The sequence below is a fragment of the Oryx dammah genome, unplaced genomic scaffold (assembly GCF_014754425.2).
Source record: "Oryx dammah isolate SB20612 unplaced genomic scaffold, SCBI_Odam_1.1 HiC_scaffold_11232, whole genome shotgun sequence".
In the NCBI taxonomy this organism is placed as follows: domain Eukaryota; kingdom Metazoa; phylum Chordata; class Mammalia; order Artiodactyla; family Bovidae; genus Oryx; species Oryx dammah.
In genome coordinates, this window is record NW_024080625.1 from 1,776,924 (window position 1) to 1,793,796 (window position 16,873).

Below are 16,873 nucleotides of genomic sequence, written 5' to 3' on the forward strand. Positions count from 1 at the left end.
GACCACTACATGCCGCTGGCTTCAAAATGTTTATGTTTTGCACGGAAAATTCTTCACTCGGAGGTGTCAGCATCTCTGGTTGGGAAAGGTTAATGTTAAGCATGTACATCTTTTTTCAGCCCTCAACATTTGGACTAGTACCTCCTCTTGAGTGCTTGTTTAATATAGTTTCCTTCCAGAGAGAGTGGACAATGCTTGCAGAAGCATAAATGCGTTTCAATATTTTATGAAAAATGCTGTAAGTCTCTTATTTGCCAAAGATACTTCTCACTAACAGCTTAGTCTCCAAACCAATAGAATCAGTGTCGCGAGTTTGGGAATAATCTGGAAAAGGGGTATTCAGGTCCGATTATCAGATGGGGACAGTAGGAGGCAGCGGAGGTTTCGGATGAACTCATTGCAAGCCTGGTCCACGTAGGGCCAGAGTCGGGCCAACAGCCAGCAGCTGATGAGCTCTTTGCCCACCACCGCCACAGACCCAGCCCCGCAGCTGCGGCCGAAAGCGCCGCATTGCGCCTGCGCAGAAGCCTTTGCGGCGGCCTGAAAGTAAACTGATTAAACCACAGTTAGACAGAAGCGGCTTCGCAAGACTGCGCAGGCGCGTTCCGCCTTCGGACGGTGGTCGGTGCGCACGCGCGCATCCCAGTCGCCCAACCTGTAAACAGAGCAGCCCTCGGGAGACAACTTCTGCTTCCGGGTCACGCCTTGACAGCCGCTTTCACCACCCCGGTCAGCCCCACGGTTCGGTGAGTGTCGCCCCGCTGGAGGAATGTCTGCAGTCAGGTTTCCTAACCTCGAGCACCACGCCCAGTAACACTTCCACTCCCCGCTAGCGATCTGCCAGCCCTCGAGGCTGGGATCTCGTCCCGGGCCTTAAGGAGATCGGGGCTGGAATTGGTTCGCCTTTGGGGCTCCCCGGCATATTTCGTGACCCCATTTCAGTACCGGCCCCGCGAGACCTGCTGGGATTGCTGTGGTCTTTGCGGAGCCCGTGCGGAAAGAGACACCACACGTCTTCGCCCTCCGCCCCTTGGTCTAGGCGAGACCTAGCTGCCGCGAGCCCCCTCAGCTGGTGCGGTGGGGCAGGGGCGCGCCTGGCCGGGTCGCGGGCCTCCCAGCCCGTGGGCGAAAGCCCGGCCTCCCTAGCACTAGAGCTGCTGAATGTCGCCTCTCCCCTCCTTTGCTTCTAGCTTCTCATTAAGAAAAACCCCTTGGTGTTTTCTTCGGATCCGAAGTGGAAGAAAATGGGAGAGAGGGAAATTTCTGCTCCAGCAGAGGAAAGGGGCCACAGAGGGTCAAACCGTGCACAGGCTGCTGTCTGGCGATATGTTGAGTCTAGATTTCGTGATCCTTCCTGACAGTGAATGCTGTCAATGTTCCCCGAAGTTTCAGTCTTCAGCAGGAGCTTTGAGGCAGCCGCAGAGGACTGGTGGTTGTATTCTGAGTTAGGATTTCTTAGTCTGGAGTCCAAGAAAGCGCCGAAAATGATTGCAAGGGTCTAGTTTTGGGGGGGGTTGTTGTTTCTTTTCTTTTCTTTTTTTTTTTCAGATTATCATGACTCAGAAATGTTTAACAGAACCACTTCGGGCTAAGCCTTCCACTTTGGATGCCCTGTTTGTTTTTGGAATCGCTGACTCGAATACATCTGTACCTTTTCCCCTTTTTCCTTACAACAAAGAAGTGTAAAATACAGACTCTTGTCTCTGAGGAGCTGTTGCAAAGATTAAAAAGTATTCCAAATCTAAACTATTTGGAAAATTTCAGAGAGGCATATAAACAAGTGTGTAAGCTTATTAAGAATAAATAAGCTTTGCTCTTAATAAAGTAGGGAGAATACCCTAATTTGAATCACTGATACCTATGAATTCATTTTTAACTTCCATTAATTAATTCTATATATATTTTAAACAGATAAATGGCTACCCAGTGGCAAGATGGAAGAGTTTATAGTATTATTACATAATGTATAAGAGGAGAGTCCATCACAAAAGTTACATAGTATGAAATGACCAAAATTAAAAATTTTAGTGTTTTTCCCTTAGTAATCATCATATACATAAGATGTCTAATTACTGTATGTCTTAAATTTTTCTAGGGTCCTAAGTAATAAGCTTTACATTGATTCAACAAATATTTATTGAGAACCTGCTATGTACCAGACACTATTAAAAATAATGCTCTATTTACTAGCAAGGAGCTTATGGTTTGATAGGATCCTAGATTCCTAAATGGTTACACCTAGAGAGCATACCATGCTTTCTTGACAGTTTTTGATATATGCTTTTTCATAGAAATGCTCTGCCTTCTTTGCTGTAATCTTAAATGTTCCCCAACTGGTATATGGCTCTTAGAGAGCCAAAACTTTTTATCTTAGTTGAATTTAAGTATTGTTTTGATTGTGTTGTGTTAGTCGCTCAGTTGCGTCTGACTCTTTACGACCCCATGGACTGTAGCCCGCCAGGTCCATGGAATTCTCTAGGCAAGAATACTAGAGTGGGTTGCCATTCCCTGCTCCAGGGGATCTTCTAGACCTGCAGATTCTTTATTGTCTGAGCCAATGTTGCATTATTTTCTTCTTCCAACACAGAACTCAGGTCTTCTACTCAGTTGTCACAAATGGCCAATTATTAAATTTTAAAATTCATTTTTCACTCTTAAATCTGCTTATTTTCCTGCAACTGCAAACATATATCATTAATCAGAACTTTTAAACTTTTTTCCTAATTTTATATAGATGACCCCAGAGTAATTATACTTTGGCATTCCTTCCTTATTTTAGAATTTCACCTCAAAAGCTTCTCATTTTTTTTCTCTGCTGAAGACATTTTAAACTATTTCACAGGTGGCTTGTCATCATTAACATAAATGCATTTGTTCCGTTTCTTCTCACAGGTAATAATCACTCATATACCCTGTAGTCAATCAACCAGTATTTATTAAATAGCTACTTTTTGTGAGACTCTGTGGCTGGCCTGAGATGGTCTAAAAAAGTAGAAGACGAGAACCTTGCCTCTCAATTAATTACAGTTTAGATTGAAAAATAGTATGAACATAACTATACTGCAAGGTCAAATGTAACAAGTAACCTAAAGGGGCTGCTGATAATAAAGACCACATAATTCAGAGGAGGAAAACAGTGTTTTGTGAAATCCTTGGCCTTTACAGGAATCCCTTTCCTGGCTTGATCTTTTTTAAACCATAAACAGCTCCATGGGGAGCTCGGAGCATTTGGGGAAGTCCGGTGCTAGACGAGGTCAGAGAGTAGAGCTGGGGTTCTCAGGGTCAGAATCCTTTTGTCCAGTTTACCCAGCTCACTCAGCAACTATCATATTCTCCTTCTTGTGATTAGGAAAAATGGTATTAATGAGTCATTGACTCTTTGAAATATGGTTTTAGTAGTGGGAAGGCCTTGGAGAACCTCTAACCCTAAGGACAGGTGTGCTCAGTGGTATTGTGTATGCCTAAAACATCTTTGTTTCAGGCAGTTTGGAGCATGTGAACGTACTCTGAGCCTTGATGAGTTCCAGTATGTGGTATATTATGCAGAGCATTCAGAGCAAATACTCTCTCTCAGAGCGCTTAATCCGAACAATCGCTGCCATTCGCTCCTTCCCACACGACAATGTAGAGGACCTCATCAGAGGGGTGAGTGTATTGGGCTGATGAAGGAGTCCTTGGGGAGGTGAGGTGGGAAAGTTCCTGGGGAATCCTAATGGATTACAGATTTGCAGCTCTGACTCACCACAAGATCACAAGGAGTTTTTACAGTTTTTACAATATTCTAAAATGTATTAACTTAACCATTAACATACATTTTGCTTCTCTTCTGCCTTTCACTTTGTGCAAATGATATTTTTCTTTGGGAATTATGTTCTAGATAACCCTAGTTTCATGCTCTTGATAAAATCTCTTTCTGGGTATGGGCATATGGGATTCAGCAAGCTCAAACTCTTCTACACATGTTGTACTATGGGAAGAAGGAGGCAAACAAAGCATTAGTGGTATTCAAACCCTTGTAGTTAATAATTACATGGAGGGATATCACTGGCCTTCTATCATCCTAACAACAGCTACCACTTACAGTTCTATAGAGATTATCAATCCCTAAAATGCATGGTAATTTTTGACTTAAGGAAACACTTTAGCTGTCTGCTGTCTAACCAGTACTATTCTGTACTTCTGTTAAATGGCTAGTATCCTGGAAGGGCGTTGATGCTTTTCTGTATATTATTCCTGTTGAAGAAAAGTTACAGGGTAATTTTTTTTTAATCTCTAGAGAATGCATCCAGATGGCTACTTCTGTACATTCTTTTGAAGAACTCTAGAATCCTGTTTACAGCCTAGAGCTCTGTAGCTGCTTCAGAGTTCTGTGGCACAGCTGTGAGAAGAAAAGTCAGATAGCATTAGCTTGTTCTCAGCAAAAGTGGTATCAGAAGACTCAGCAGTAGAAACTTTGTCACATTCTAATTCCAGCTCTGCTGCTGAGTCATTCTGTGACTTTGGTCAGACCGTGGTGTCTCCAGCTCCTTCATCAGATATGAAACAGAAGTACCAGTGGGGGCTAGGTAGCAGAGAATGCTGATACCAAGGGGCCACTTAGTTTATAAGTATACTATATATGTTTATAAACAAAGACATAACATTAAGATGACCTTACTGTTAGTGACGGTCATCTGTTAGATGGCAAGAAGAGCATGCCAGTTCTCCTGGCTTCTGTCTGAAAGACACGTTCCTGACTTTTTCAGAGCATGGTAGCCAGAGATAGTCTATTGCTTTTCCAGCCTTCCTGCCTGGTGATAAGGTTCCACTGCTTTTACATGCAAGGTTATGTCCTTAGTGATGTCCATCCCCAGGGCCATCTTTCAGGCTAGCTTATGGAGAAACCTAATGACTTCATCTAAGGCATCAACAGTTCCTTTCATTCATCTTCAGTGTATCCTCTTGGTTTGGATATTGGCATTGTAATTTCATTTAATTAACAGGAACAGGTACTGGGGCTGGTAGTATATTTACAATACAGTCAGAGCTAGACCCCTTCTCCACCCCCACCCCAGACATTGATCTGTGTCTTGTCCTGCATGGTGAGCCAGAGCTGAGCACACCCACTGAAGCTTCCTTCTGTCCCTAGGGAGCAGATGTGAACTGTACCCACGGCACACTGAAGCCCTTGCACTGTGCCTGCATGGTGTCCGATGCAGACTGTGTGGAGTTACTGCTGGAAAAGGGAGCTGAGGTAATGTTTTTTTAACACTGTCACATCAGTGATTCACTAAAACTTGGGCTTCACACTTCCTTAAAATGTTTTGTCTCTTCTCCTATCTCGTCCCACCTTCTTGCTCCCACCTTCTAGGTAACTTTGGTGTGGCCAATATTCAAACAAAATATAATGGTAAATCATCCAGAGTACTTCATTCCGTTGCCTTTCTTTCATACACTGACCATGGCTCTGGGAAGAGGTAATTTTTATCTCCCCTTAATCTCCCAGCCTTCCTTCTGGGGTTGTTTATATTTCTATTTAATCCTCTTTTGATTGTTCAGTCCCCTCAACCCTGATTCGATCTAAACCACTTGAGACCTGCCACCAGCATGCACTTCTCACGTCTTATCACTGGAAAATAAGGCAGTGGGTCAGTCCCTTCCTCGGGATTGAGCTACTTGTGCTCTTTCTGCCCGTTCATTTTTTTTTTCTGTTTTACCATATCTTATCTTCTTTCTAATGTATCTTAACATAAAAAAAAAAAACATAGATTAACTTTTATTGGCATTAGCAAGAAGCAGCATAGTATAATGAATAAAAGAATAGAGAGTCTGGACCCAGACTTCATGGATTTGAATTCCAGCTGTCATTTCCAGCTTTGTGATCTTGAACAGGTTACTTAACCTTTCTTTGCATCAGCTTCCCCATCTATAAAATGAGGATGATAAATGGTGTATTCTTCATAAGGTTGAAACTGTTTAGAACACTGGCATGTAGTAATTATTATACTAAATAAGTGCCTGTTAAATAAATAAAGTAGCAGTTTTGCAACTTTTGTGGCATCTTCAGGGTGCACAGGTTGAGGCAGTCATTTGAATCAGAGATGCCATGAAGCAGGTGTACAGGCCCCAGACACACTGGTGGGTAAGCCTGCTCTAGCCCCCAGCATCCCCATCTCCACACAACCGTGCTGTTCTCTGCCTGTCATGAACTACCCCGTAACTTTTGTGAGCGACCCTGAGGTGAAAGCCAGTGATTAATAGCAATGATGAAAGTGAGACTATCCCCGGGGTGAGGGGGCAGTTTTTAGCCAAATAGAAGATTGAACTCAGTTTTTAGCTAAATAGAAGATTGAAGATTAAATATTTCAGGGGTGTGGGGTTTTTTTAGTGCATTTTATGGGGGAGAAAATTTGCTATTTAAACCTAGGATTTAAATGAAATCTTTGTAGCCTCCAAATATTATAGGAGATGCTGAGTTTAGCAAGCCAGGAGCTTTTTCAGCATCAGAGGATTTGTGCTCTTTCCTCAGCACGCTTTCCTCCAGGTTCTCTCATGACCCCACAACATATGTTTGCAGGGGGCTGACTTGGATGAATAGTTCTGAGCTGCTCTGTGTGGTTAAAAAACACAGCAGAGCTACATGGGCAGAAACTTGACTTCATTATTTTTCAGTCTGGTTGCCATTAGCCACAGGATACAGAGTGAGTCAGGATAAGTAGAATAATCCAGAACCTTTATTCTGGCCAGTATGTTCAAGCTGCCTTCCAATAAATGTCTTTCAGAGTAGTTACAAGTACTTAGACTTGTGTTTCTTCCCCCTTACTGTGTGGTAGAGGTCCTGCTGCTGCTGCTGCTAAGTCGCTTCAGTCGTGTCTGACTCTGTGCAACCCCACAGACGGCAGCCTACTAGGCTCCTCCGTCCCTGGGATTCTCCAGGCAAGAACACTGGAGTGGGTTGCCATTTCTTTCTCCAATGCATGAAAGTAAAAAATGAAAATGAAGTCGCTCAGTCGTGTCCGACTCTTAGCAACCCCATGGACTGCAGCCCACCAGGCTCCTCCGTCCATGGGATTTTCCAGGCAAGAGTACTGGAGTGGGGTGCCATCGCCTTCTCCGGGTAGAGGTCCTAGGGAACAGTAAATAAGAATGTGGCAGCAAAACCCTAGATGATGCAGGCCAGCTAACCAATGGACATAATAGAGTGTTGGTTGTTTAGGGACTACTGTTTCCTGCTTGCTCCTCAGCTCCATCCTGGTCACAACTCCCTGGGAATTGCTTATTGACCTGCATGTTCAGAAAATCTCATAACAAAGAGAGCGGACAGGCACATGCAAGTCTCTGTGCCCGCCCATCGTCCATACACGGTAATAGAGTCGCGCCCTCTTCACAGGTGAATGCCCTGGATGGCTACAACCGGACAGCCCTCCACTATGCCGCTGAGAAAGATGAGGCTTGTGTGGAGGTCCTGTTGGAGTATGGTGCAAACCCCAACGCACTGGACGGTAACCGAGACACCCCACTTCACTGGGCAGCCTTTAAGAACAATGCTGAGTGTGTGCGGGCCCTCCTAGAGAGCGGGGCCTCTGTCAACGCCCTGGATTACAACAATGACACCCCGCTCAGCTGGGCTGCCATGAAGGGAAATCTTGAGAGCGTCAGCATCCTTCTTGATTACGGTGCAGAGGTCAGAGTCATCAACCTAAAAGGCCAGACGCCCATCTCCCGCCTGGTGGCTCTGCTAGTCAGGGGACTTGGGACAGAGAAAGAGGACTCTTGCTTTGAGCTCCTCCACAGAGCTGTTGGACACTTTGAATTAAGGAAAAATGGCACCATGCCACGAGAAGTGGCCAAAGACCAGCAGCTGTGTGAAAAGCTGACTGTTCTGTGCTCAGCCCCAGGGACTCTAAAAACACTCTCTCGCTATGCTGTGCGCCGGAGCCTGGGACTCCAGTATCTGCCAGATGCCGTCAAGGGCCTTCCTCTGCCAGCTTCTCTGAAGGAATACCTGTTACTCGTAGAATAGCCTGGAGGAGATGTCAGGCCAGCAACTCTGTGTTAAGGTTTTGCCCTGCAGCACTGTCTTGGAAAACAGGAAAAGCAGTTGTTCCTGTTGTGTGGTTTCAAGGCAACATGTCACAACAGTAACCTTCACATCACCTCCCCTCCCCAAACCAAGCAAACAAACAAAAAAATGTCCCTCACTTTTGTTTCTGTTTCTTGCTTACTAGGCCTTTTATATTGCACCCTGCAAAGGAAGAGGTCTCCCCAACCCTCCTTAGGGAAAGAAATCAACAGTGAGACTGAATTTCTCTGGGCAGATGAAGAGTGTTTATAGCATGTGTATTTGGTTTGCCTTTGGGAACATGATTAACTTTCGGAAGAATCGCTCTAGAAACATTTTAATTGATCTGCAAAGAAGTTTTAAGAAAATTCCAGCTAACAGCTGCAGCCCAAAGATGAAGATAACTACCACCTCAGATGGTGCACAGGTTCAGAACTGGACCGGATGTCCCTAGAATCATCCCCGGGCATTCAAAAGGGACTGGCCCCTTCTCACCACTGAAGGGAAGGGCAGTTTTTGCTGCTTTTCCATGAGTGTGCCCAAGGCTTACAGTAGTTCACCAATGTTATTTTAGAAAGATTATCTTGTTGCTTTCCATGTAGTAGAAGAGATAGAAGGTTCTAAGCAATCCTTAGAACTTTTCTTCGAATGCAGTTCTTTCTCTTCCTGACAGCCAGTTTGTGCTAGTGGGCTTGGCAGGCTCTTCCTGCGCCCACCATAGAGGGAGGTGTCTGCTCTAGCAGGGGAGGACATGGGCTGGGCTGCCTTGTTTCATGTGTCTTTCATTCACTCTGCTAAGAGTTTGGAGTTTGTTTTCAGTTGTTTTGGAAACTTTGCTTTTTACTGATCTACACAAAAAGACATTGGTGGTGTGGGTGGAGTTGGGGAGTGGGGGAAGAGCTTCCTCTGAGATGACGCACCTACCCAAAAGAGATCTGTTTTAGTGAACAATACTTAAACCTACATACTCTTCCTCTTCATGTTCCTAAGCTAGATCAAGTTGTCGATTCTAGATGACCTTATGCAAATGTGAAAGACTTTTTTTTTTTAACTGATTGGGAACTATAAATAAAAATGAACAGAATCTGCTGACACAGCTAATTTGAAAAAGTATGTCTGCTTTTGTCCTTTTGTTATTGGTGTTTTTTGCTTACATAAGGGAAAAAAAGGAAATAAAAAGGTCTAAAAGCAAGTTTGGAAATTTCTACTGTTCCTACTTTTCTTTACATTATTGCTCTGAGTCCCAGTGTCATCTCAGGCTGTCACACCACCTGCATAGGCTGTTTTGAAGAATCAGTGATAACGGTGCTTGATATTTATTAATTTTTCTTCCCCTTAAAGAACTGTACAGAGAACATTTGGCTGCTTTAATTAATGTTGGACTCTGAGAAGACTTCTCGGCCATTTTTTAGAACTGTTTCTAGGGGGTAGCAGTTATACTTTGGATAGCCAGTGAAAGTGAAGCACTAGGCAGTCCTTTCCTCTGTTCCTTGAAACACCCCAAACCTCCTTCCTGCTTCAGCAAGCAAGTGAGAAAGCTGTGTTAGTAGGAGAGATGTGTATGCTTGTGCCAAGAGCCAGGATCTGATTCTTGGACTCTAATCTCAAGCCTCTCATTGACAGGGCAGCATCCCATCAGTTCAGGGCACAGTATGTAGACCCAGTCCTGAGGACCAACTGTATTACGTGGGTACTTGCTAAGGAGGAACTGTGGAACAGAAAACAAACTGAGCTGACCAAGAACTCATGGTTTTCCAAAACAGCATTTCAACCAACCCACCAAACGAGGTCCAGAATTGAATGTCTCTGTTTTCCAGGCTTTCAGAATGTACATGTCACTCCACTGGGATGGAGTCTGGCTTTCATCCAGAAAGGAGCACAGGGGGAAAAGTTGAGAAGGAAGAACCCTGGATTGTCGGAGTAGAGATTAGGGAATGGCTGGAAAAAAGGCAAAGCTGGGTAATGGGTGTATGACCAAGAGGCAAAACATAACCTTATGCTTAGGGAAGATGGGAGTGTCCTTGGCTACAGAGGGTGTGGGAGGGACTGCCTGTGGGATGAGGGTGAGGACGGCGTCCTGTGGCTGGGACCCTGCGTACGAAGTCAAGAGGACCCAAGGACAGAAGTACACGGAGTTAGCACACGGGCTGCCTCTTCCTGGGTGTCCGCCTGGACAGAGTCCATCGCTTGGGGCTGACAGGAATGCACTTGTGAGGATGATATGAGGAGAAGCCAGAGCACAGTGACCAGCTGGCATTTATTAGTGTAGTTATGGTGCGTCACTGTCGTGATAGTGGTAGAGGAACCATGACCTTGTTATCACAAAGAAATAAATAAAGCCTATTTTTAGGACAATTCTAACCGAGTAACTGAAATCGAGCAGTGGTACTAGAGGAGTCCAGCCTTGTGTGACAGGAAGCTGGGGTAGAAGTCAGGAGAAATTCTACATACAGGGAGCTTCCACTTACGGCCCCCGCCCCAGCTCCCTGGCTAGAGCTGACCATGGCTGCAGTTACAGAGTAAAAGGAACCTAATGGAAAACACATTGAAACACGTGAGGATACATGGGCTTGGGTCTGTTGGGGTGAACTGACCACGAGCAGACAATCCATTCCTCTCTTTGCAAAGAGGCCTAGATGTTAGCTTCTCCGGACCGCTTCCGAGTGATGTGCTCCAGGTGGGCGTGCTCTGAGGTATCCAAGTCAATCTCGTACTTGGCGAGGATCTTGAGGATGGGCCTCAGCTTCAGCCACCACTGCTCCTTGGGGATGCGGTGCCTACAGAGGAACGAGGTAGATGATGATTTAATCTTCAGGACCCCGATCAACTTCTATCCGAGGCTATGGGAAGAAGTGGAGCAGCAGAGGCTGAATTTGGGACCTAAGCATCAGATCTGAAGTAGGTATGACTACAGCTGTTAATCCTAAGAAAAAAGGACTGAAGACGTGAACAGCCTGGGAAGAGTAGATCTCAGCAACTACTGGGGAGGGAACCACCCCAGGAGGCAGATGTACTCACTCAAAATCCGTCTGTTCCTGCAACTCAGTCACTGCTTGGAAGACCAGGGCCCTCTTACGCATCCCCAGAACACAGCCTGAGTCTGGGGTATTGGCAAAGATCCGCCCTGCAATGGGGAGAGTCAGTCAGCTTCTATGCTGGGAAGCAGCCTCTAGGAAAGCGGCTCGCCCTCTTACCCCACCTACCGTTACGGTAACTCTCTTTGATTTTCCCTGACATCCAGTTCATAGCCTTTGCACCCATCTTAGTGGCAAAATTCCTATCAAATGGAGTTGGGCTCCCACCCTGGAAAAAGAGTGATAAAAGTTACAAGGGGCAGGACTCTAATGAAGTGGCGAAGACATGCTAATACACAGAGAAAAGTTAAAGGATGGGTCTCAAGTTTATAACCAGAAACAGGAATCCAAAAGTCTTAACTATGAAAGGAAATCCTGAAACCGGGCAGGGAACGAGAGCGAGCTGGGCTGGCACGTCTGGCAGTTTATCAGCTCTAGGAGTAATTAGTATGAGGGGATGCTTGGTCTCCCAGTTGCCTCTTCTAGCTCCCTGGCTGCATGACCCTGTTCATTTACTCCTAATCTTACTGGCCTCTTGGTCAGCTCGCTGGCCTCTTGGTCAGCTCGCTGCCCTTCACTAGCCTAGCAGCTTTTTTCAGTCACCACTGATGAACAAGTGTTCCTTGTGACCTAATTTGGGTGCCTTGGTAGCACCTTAGAATAATATACAATGTGATGCAGTTTCTCTGAACAAAGCAAAAGTAAGTGGGAAAGAGGGAAGGAAGGAAAAACAGAAAAGAGGTCTTCATACTTTATCCAATAGTACCCCATTCCTTCAGGAGCTGATAAGCCCATTCAAACTGAGATAATGTGAATTCATCTGTGGGTACAGAAAGGTCAAAGGTCAACACTTAAGCGGCATCAGCGGGGAAGGTTTGGGATGGGGCAGGTCTCAGACCACTAGCAGCATCTGTGAGTGAGTCCTGCCTTGGATGCGGATTCCTTTCCCCTGGAAACCCTAGCGAGTGGAGACAGAGCCCAACCCTGGCAAGGTACCCACACTCATCTCACGGGGTGCCCACAAAGGCAGCGTGGTGTGTGGGGAAAGCACTGGGCCAGCTCATCTTGGCCTCACTCAAGCCTGATTAGCGGCTCTGGGAAAATTACTTCTCCTCTCTGAGCCTCATTTTCTTCATTGAAGCAGTGGTTCTCAACTGGAGATGACCTGGCCCCCCAGCGGACATTTGGTAATGTCTGGAGACTTTTTCTCAGTCACACAAGTGGGGAGGGTGTGCTACCAGTGAGGGCTCCTCTAGTGAGTAGAGTCTGGGGGTGTTGCTAAGCCATCCTACGACACACAGAACCACCACAAAAAGTTTTCCAGCTCAAAATGGCAAGAGTGCCAAGGTAGAGAAACTCTGCCCTAAATAAAGAGGATGAAGCACAGGATCAGGCCATTTCCAGGTAAAGACTTGTGCTTCTGTGACTGCAGAGCCTGCAGGCCCGTGCTGTGGCGGCCCCATCCGCCACCAGCAGGTGGGAGGCCACTGGGAGACTCCAGCTGCGGGGTGGGGGTTTTCTACGGCCGTCTGGTGATAGCATGGTGTGTCTGCCCCACCTGCTGCATGTGGCCCAGCACGTTCTTCCTACTGTCGAAGATGCCCTTCCCCTCCTCAGAGTACAGGTTGAAGATGAAGTCAGTGGTGTAGTTCTCATTGCACTTCTCATTCCTGCAAGAAAGATGGAAGCCTGTGCCGGGCGCTGGCCCCCTCCCTCCCCCTGCCTTCTCCAAGCTCTGTGGGCTTCGTCCCTCCCAGTTCCATCTCCTCCCAGGGTCCGGGCTCTCCTGCGCTGTATCCACAGACTCCGCAGGGTGGGCCAGCCAGGGATGCAGTCTGGCCAGGGCCAAAGCCTGACTGCTGCTCCTCCTCACTCGGGAGCAGGCCAGGGACGAGGTACCTTAACACCAGGCCCCTCTTCACAGTTGTTTTCATCTTTTGCACCAGGTGCTCCACATTCACCTGAAAATGAAATGGAAAAGTCCTAAACCCTGCTGAGCAGGCCTCTACAGGAGGGAGAGGCACACGAGGAGGGAGGGCTGCTGACAGCTTAGGGCTGGCCCGTACCTAACCCCTTTAAGAAGGTCACTACAGACAGATAAGTGAAGACCCAGCTGAGCTGGACAGAGCAGGCAGAGGGAAAGCTGGAGAGAGTGTGGGAACTGTCCGTTTGAAGCCCCTTTCCACCCCGTCCCGATCTCCCTTTCTAGGGGTTTCAGTTCTTCCACCCTCAGAGAGCCAACCCTACCCTCGGTGTCGGTCTCTAAATGGGTGGTGTTCGTGTACAGCAGTGACTCACCGTGGAGAAAACACCCCCGTCTAGGCTTTGAGTCAGTGGTGAAAGAGGGAGAGGATCACCCTCCACTGACGGCTGGGCCCTTGAAGTAGTAAGTTCCCGCAGCCTGTCACCCTCCTCTGTGTGGCTCGAGTGAATGAAGATTTTAGAAATGAGGATCTAAAGGGAATCCCCTCAAAAATGGAGTTAGGGGTCCGTTTGGTAGCAAGGAAAATCTGAAGGGGGGGGGAACGTGACTTTTTCAATCAGTTAAACCGCCTACTCAAAGTTTAGAGAAGTTTTATAACCTCACTGAACCTTGCTCATCTGTAATGTGGAGATAATCCCTCCTGTGCATGGCTGTTGTGAAAATAAAATGCAAAAAGGCACATAAAGGGCTTAGCTGCAGCCACCCTTCAAATGAACGCTCCAACAAGAGCGCCACCACATACAGAATGCCACACCACAGCACGCCCGCCCGGCGCTCTTCCTAGGACTCCACAGACCATCAGCTCTGTCCTTGCCTTAAGCTCTCACAGCTTAGGCCGCCATGGGGACATGGGGGCCAATGGGGCAGGGGAGAGCCTCCTAACAAGCTCTGGGTAGCCATCTACCTGCAGGTCTCGAATGGTGAAGGGCTCCTCAAAGATATACGCAGCATCAGCCCCGGCTGCCAGGCCTGCCATGGTGGCCAGGTAACCACAGTAGCCGCCCATCGTTTCAATGATAAACACACGACGCTTGGTGCCTGCCGCTGACTGCTTGATGCGGTCACACGTCTGCAGAGACAACACATCAGAGAAAGGGTCAGGGATATGACTCCTGTCACTTCTCTGGGCCCCACCATCACCCGACTCTGGAGCAATGTCCCCCTAGGCCAGCAGGGCCCCAGCACCCCCTCCAGTTCTCGCCAACAAGGATGGCAGGCACGTCTGGCAAGTGCAAGGCGGACCTCCTCCACGAGAAAGAAGCTGTTCCTACCCTTTCTGTGCTTGGACTAGGGGAACTGGGATGTAGGACCTCAGAAAGTAAAAATCACTTGGTGTGTGGAGTACAGATGCATCTCTAGGCTAGAGGACTCACAGCGAGGATGGACACAACATGTTAAGTGCAGTGTGGTCAAACACAGAGCTTGAAGAATATTCTCACACTGCCACTTGGCTGGTACAAATCAAGCGGCTCACTTCCTAGCCCAGACTCGGTCCAGGGACTGGAGTCCCAGCCAGGGGGGGAAGCCGTGGGGACCCTCACCATGCAGATGGTGTTGAGGGCAGTGTCAGCCCCCACGCTGAAGTCCGAGCCGGGCACATTGTTGGAGACCGTGGCAGGGATGACCACGAAGGGGATGCAGAGCTCATCATACTGCTTCCTGCCCTCCATCAGCTCCAGGCCTCCCGTGTACGCCTGAGAAGACAAAGCCACGGGGGCAGGAATGAGGAGGAGAAGGCGGGAACGGGGGCAGGAGGAGAGGAAGAAATGGCAGGGACGCTCACCTCAAAGCCCCCGATGATGACAAGGCCCTGAATATTAAACTTCGTGATGTTGGCACTGATCTGTTCAAAGCTCTTCTTGGGTAGAGTCCTAGTTGATTGGGGTGAGGGGAGGGGAATAGAATTGGGGGAAGAGACAGCAAAATCGAGGGAGAGAAAAGCAAGCGTTAGAAGGCACTGTGTTTATAATTTCTTAACTTGCGCCCCCTTCCTACCCCACTCTCACCCCATCCAAGGACACATGCTGAGGCTCTGAGTCACCAGAGCTGCTAACGGATGTCTGCATGGACACGTCTGCCCTCTGAGGACCCAGACGACTGCACTGGTCTCGGCAGACCCCAACCAAATGAACGGATGCCCACTTGCAAGGGCTACCTTTAGGGTGACTAGGTGGAGGTAATCCTGAATGCCACTCACCTTTTAGTCCCAAGTTTAGAGCCACCTTGGCCAGTCCAGCCCCCAACGTAGCTCCATCCAACTTCCTCGATCTGTGGGGAGAGGTCACACAGGTCTGCATCACGGTCTGACACCACTGCTCGAGCCCTGAGCCCATCCCCTTGGCAAGAGCTGTGCCAGGCATCGGCTTCCCCCACCTCACTGAACGTCCTCCACCCTTCCAGCTCACTCACAAATCTTACACTTGGCCCTGTGCTGAACTCTGGGATAGAGAATTATATTAGACACGTTGTTTGCAAAGGGCTCATTTCAGTGCCTCCTGCCTTCTCCCACTGCCCTAAAATTAAATACAGCAGCTCTCTCTTTATCTGCGATCCCACTTTCCAAGCTCTCAGTTACCCATCGTCAACCTTGGCCCAAAAATACTGGGTGGAAAATTCCAGAAATAAACAATTCCTAAGTTTTAAATGATGTGTTCTGAGTAGCGTGATGAAATTTTGCACCATTCTGCTTCATCCCACCCGAGACGTGACCCATCCCTTTGTCCAGTGGGCCCACGCTGTGTACACGACCTGCCTGTTAGTATAGGGAGAACACGTAGCACAGAGCTGACCCCTGAACACTTGGGGGTGCAGGTGTCCACACTCCACAGGGTCAAAAATGCACGTGTAGCTTTACAGTCAGCTCTCATATCCATTGCCTGAACCCATGGGTTCATCCGACCCCGGATCGCACAGTACCACAGTGCTTGCCATTGAAAAGTTCTGGGGAGCTGCCTAGGGTCCAGTTAGGACTTAGCGCCTTCACTGTCATGGGCCCAGATTCAATCCCTGGATGGGGAACTAAGATCATGGAAGATGTGTGGCACAGCCAAACTAAAAAAAGAAACTTCTGCGTGTAAGTGGGCCCGCGCAGCTGGACCCAAGTTGTTCAAGGATCTACCGTACACAGGGCTTGGTGCTCTCACAATTTCAGGTGTCCACTGGGGATATGTCCCCCGCAGCAAAGGGGGGACTCCTGTATCTACTTCTGCTTGAACCCCAAGAAAAAGGCTGTGGGGCACGGGGAGCATAAGGGAACAGACCGGCCGGCCGCTCCCGGCCCGCAGCCCTCACCTGGCCCTTGGCCAGGCCCTCGAAGCCGTCGTGCACCACCAGCATTCGGTTGCCCTGGATGAGGCCGATTCTCACAGTGGAGCGAACGGCGGCGTTCATGCCCGCGGCCGGCGCACCCACGTTCATCACGGCCACCGTGTGCGAGCCACTCTGTGGAAGGAAGTGGGGAGGGAGGGGACAGGTCAGTGAGGGGAGTGGGCCTGAGACCCTCACGGACCTCATGGCACAGCCCTCCCCCAGGGACTGCCAGCACAGTCTGCCCCCCCCACACACAGCAGGGATGCAGAAGTCTTCTCCACAGATCAAGAAAGCTGCGGTTCCTGATCCCAGACATCACTGCACAATGAACTCGAGACCCTCCAGAGCAGTGTTGCTCAAAGTAGGATCCTTGGACCACCTGCTGTATCAGATCCACCCAGGGAGCTTATTAAACCTGCATATTCCTGGCCCCACTCCTGATCTGATCTCCCTCGGAGGGAGGGG

At 48.1% G+C, this 16,873-nt stretch overlaps 2 protein-coding genes across 9 annotated transcripts in view; one reads left to right on the forward strand and one right to left on the reverse strand.

The window, feature by feature from the left end:
* Nucleotides 1-535: 535 nt before the first annotated feature.
* On the forward strand, nucleotides 536-9,246 carry LOC120861315 (ankyrin repeat and SOCS box protein 8). 3 transcript variants are annotated; one of them, XM_040236952.1, is made up of 4 exons: nucleotides 536-746; nucleotides 3,486-3,645; nucleotides 5,129-5,233; nucleotides 7,370-9,246. In XM_040236952.1, exons 2-4 carry the CDS (start codon nucleotides 3,517-3,519, stop codon nucleotides 8,000-8,002), a joined length of 867 nt encoding a protein of 288 aa, XP_040092886.1. In that variant the 5' UTR covers nucleotides 536-746; nucleotides 3,486-3,516; the 3' UTR covers nucleotides 8,003-9,246. The 3 variants fall into 3 exon arrangements, with proteins under 3 accessions (XP_040092886.1, XP_040092885.1, XP_040092887.1); XM_040236951.1 differs by having other exon boundaries at nucleotides 601-746; nucleotides 3,482-3,645; XM_040236953.1 differs by lacking the exon at nucleotides 3,486-3,645 and having other exon boundaries at nucleotides 653-746.
* A 1,033-nt stretch (nucleotides 9,247-10,279) lies between these two features.
* The window catches only part of LOC120861312 (ATP-dependent 6-phosphofructokinase, muscle type), a 44,174-nt gene continuing 37,580 nt past the window's right edge, over nucleotides 10,280-16,873 (reverse strand). For all 6 annotated transcript variants that reach the window (XM_040236943.1, XM_040236942.1, XM_040236944.1 and 3 more), the window contains 10 exons: nucleotides 16,391-16,540; nucleotides 15,297-15,367; nucleotides 14,883-14,970; nucleotides 14,641-14,793; nucleotides 14,004-14,168; nucleotides 13,015-13,076; nucleotides 12,674-12,785; nucleotides 11,245-11,344; nucleotides 11,060-11,165; nucleotides 10,280-10,818 (listed from right to left, as the gene is read on the reverse strand). In XM_040236943.1, coding sequence (XP_040092877.1) covers nucleotides 10,674-10,818; nucleotides 11,060-11,165; nucleotides 11,245-11,344; nucleotides 12,674-12,785; nucleotides 13,015-13,076; nucleotides 14,004-14,168; nucleotides 14,641-14,793; nucleotides 14,883-14,970; nucleotides 15,297-15,367; nucleotides 16,391-16,540 — 1,152 coding nt within the window. In that variant the 3' untranslated portion in view covers nucleotides 10,280-10,673. The remainder of the gene's footprint in view (nucleotides 10,819-11,059; nucleotides 11,166-11,244; nucleotides 11,345-12,673; nucleotides 12,786-13,014; nucleotides 13,077-14,003; nucleotides 14,169-14,640; nucleotides 14,794-14,882; nucleotides 14,971-15,296; nucleotides 15,368-16,390; nucleotides 16,541-16,873) is intronic.

Coding starts and splice junctions, on each gene's coding strand:
- LOC120861315 (XM_040236952.1), top strand. CDS start 3,517: ATGAGTTCCAGTATGTGGTATATTATGCAGAGCATTCAGAGCAAATAC. Junction 3,646..5,128: donor TAGAGGACCTCATCAGAGGG/GTGAGTGTATTG, acceptor TTCTGTCCCTAG/GGAGCAGATGTGAACTGTAC. Junction 5,234..7,369: donor TGCTGGAAAAGGGAGCTGAG/GTAATGTTTTTT, acceptor CCCTCTTCACAG/GTGAATGCCCTGGATGGCTA.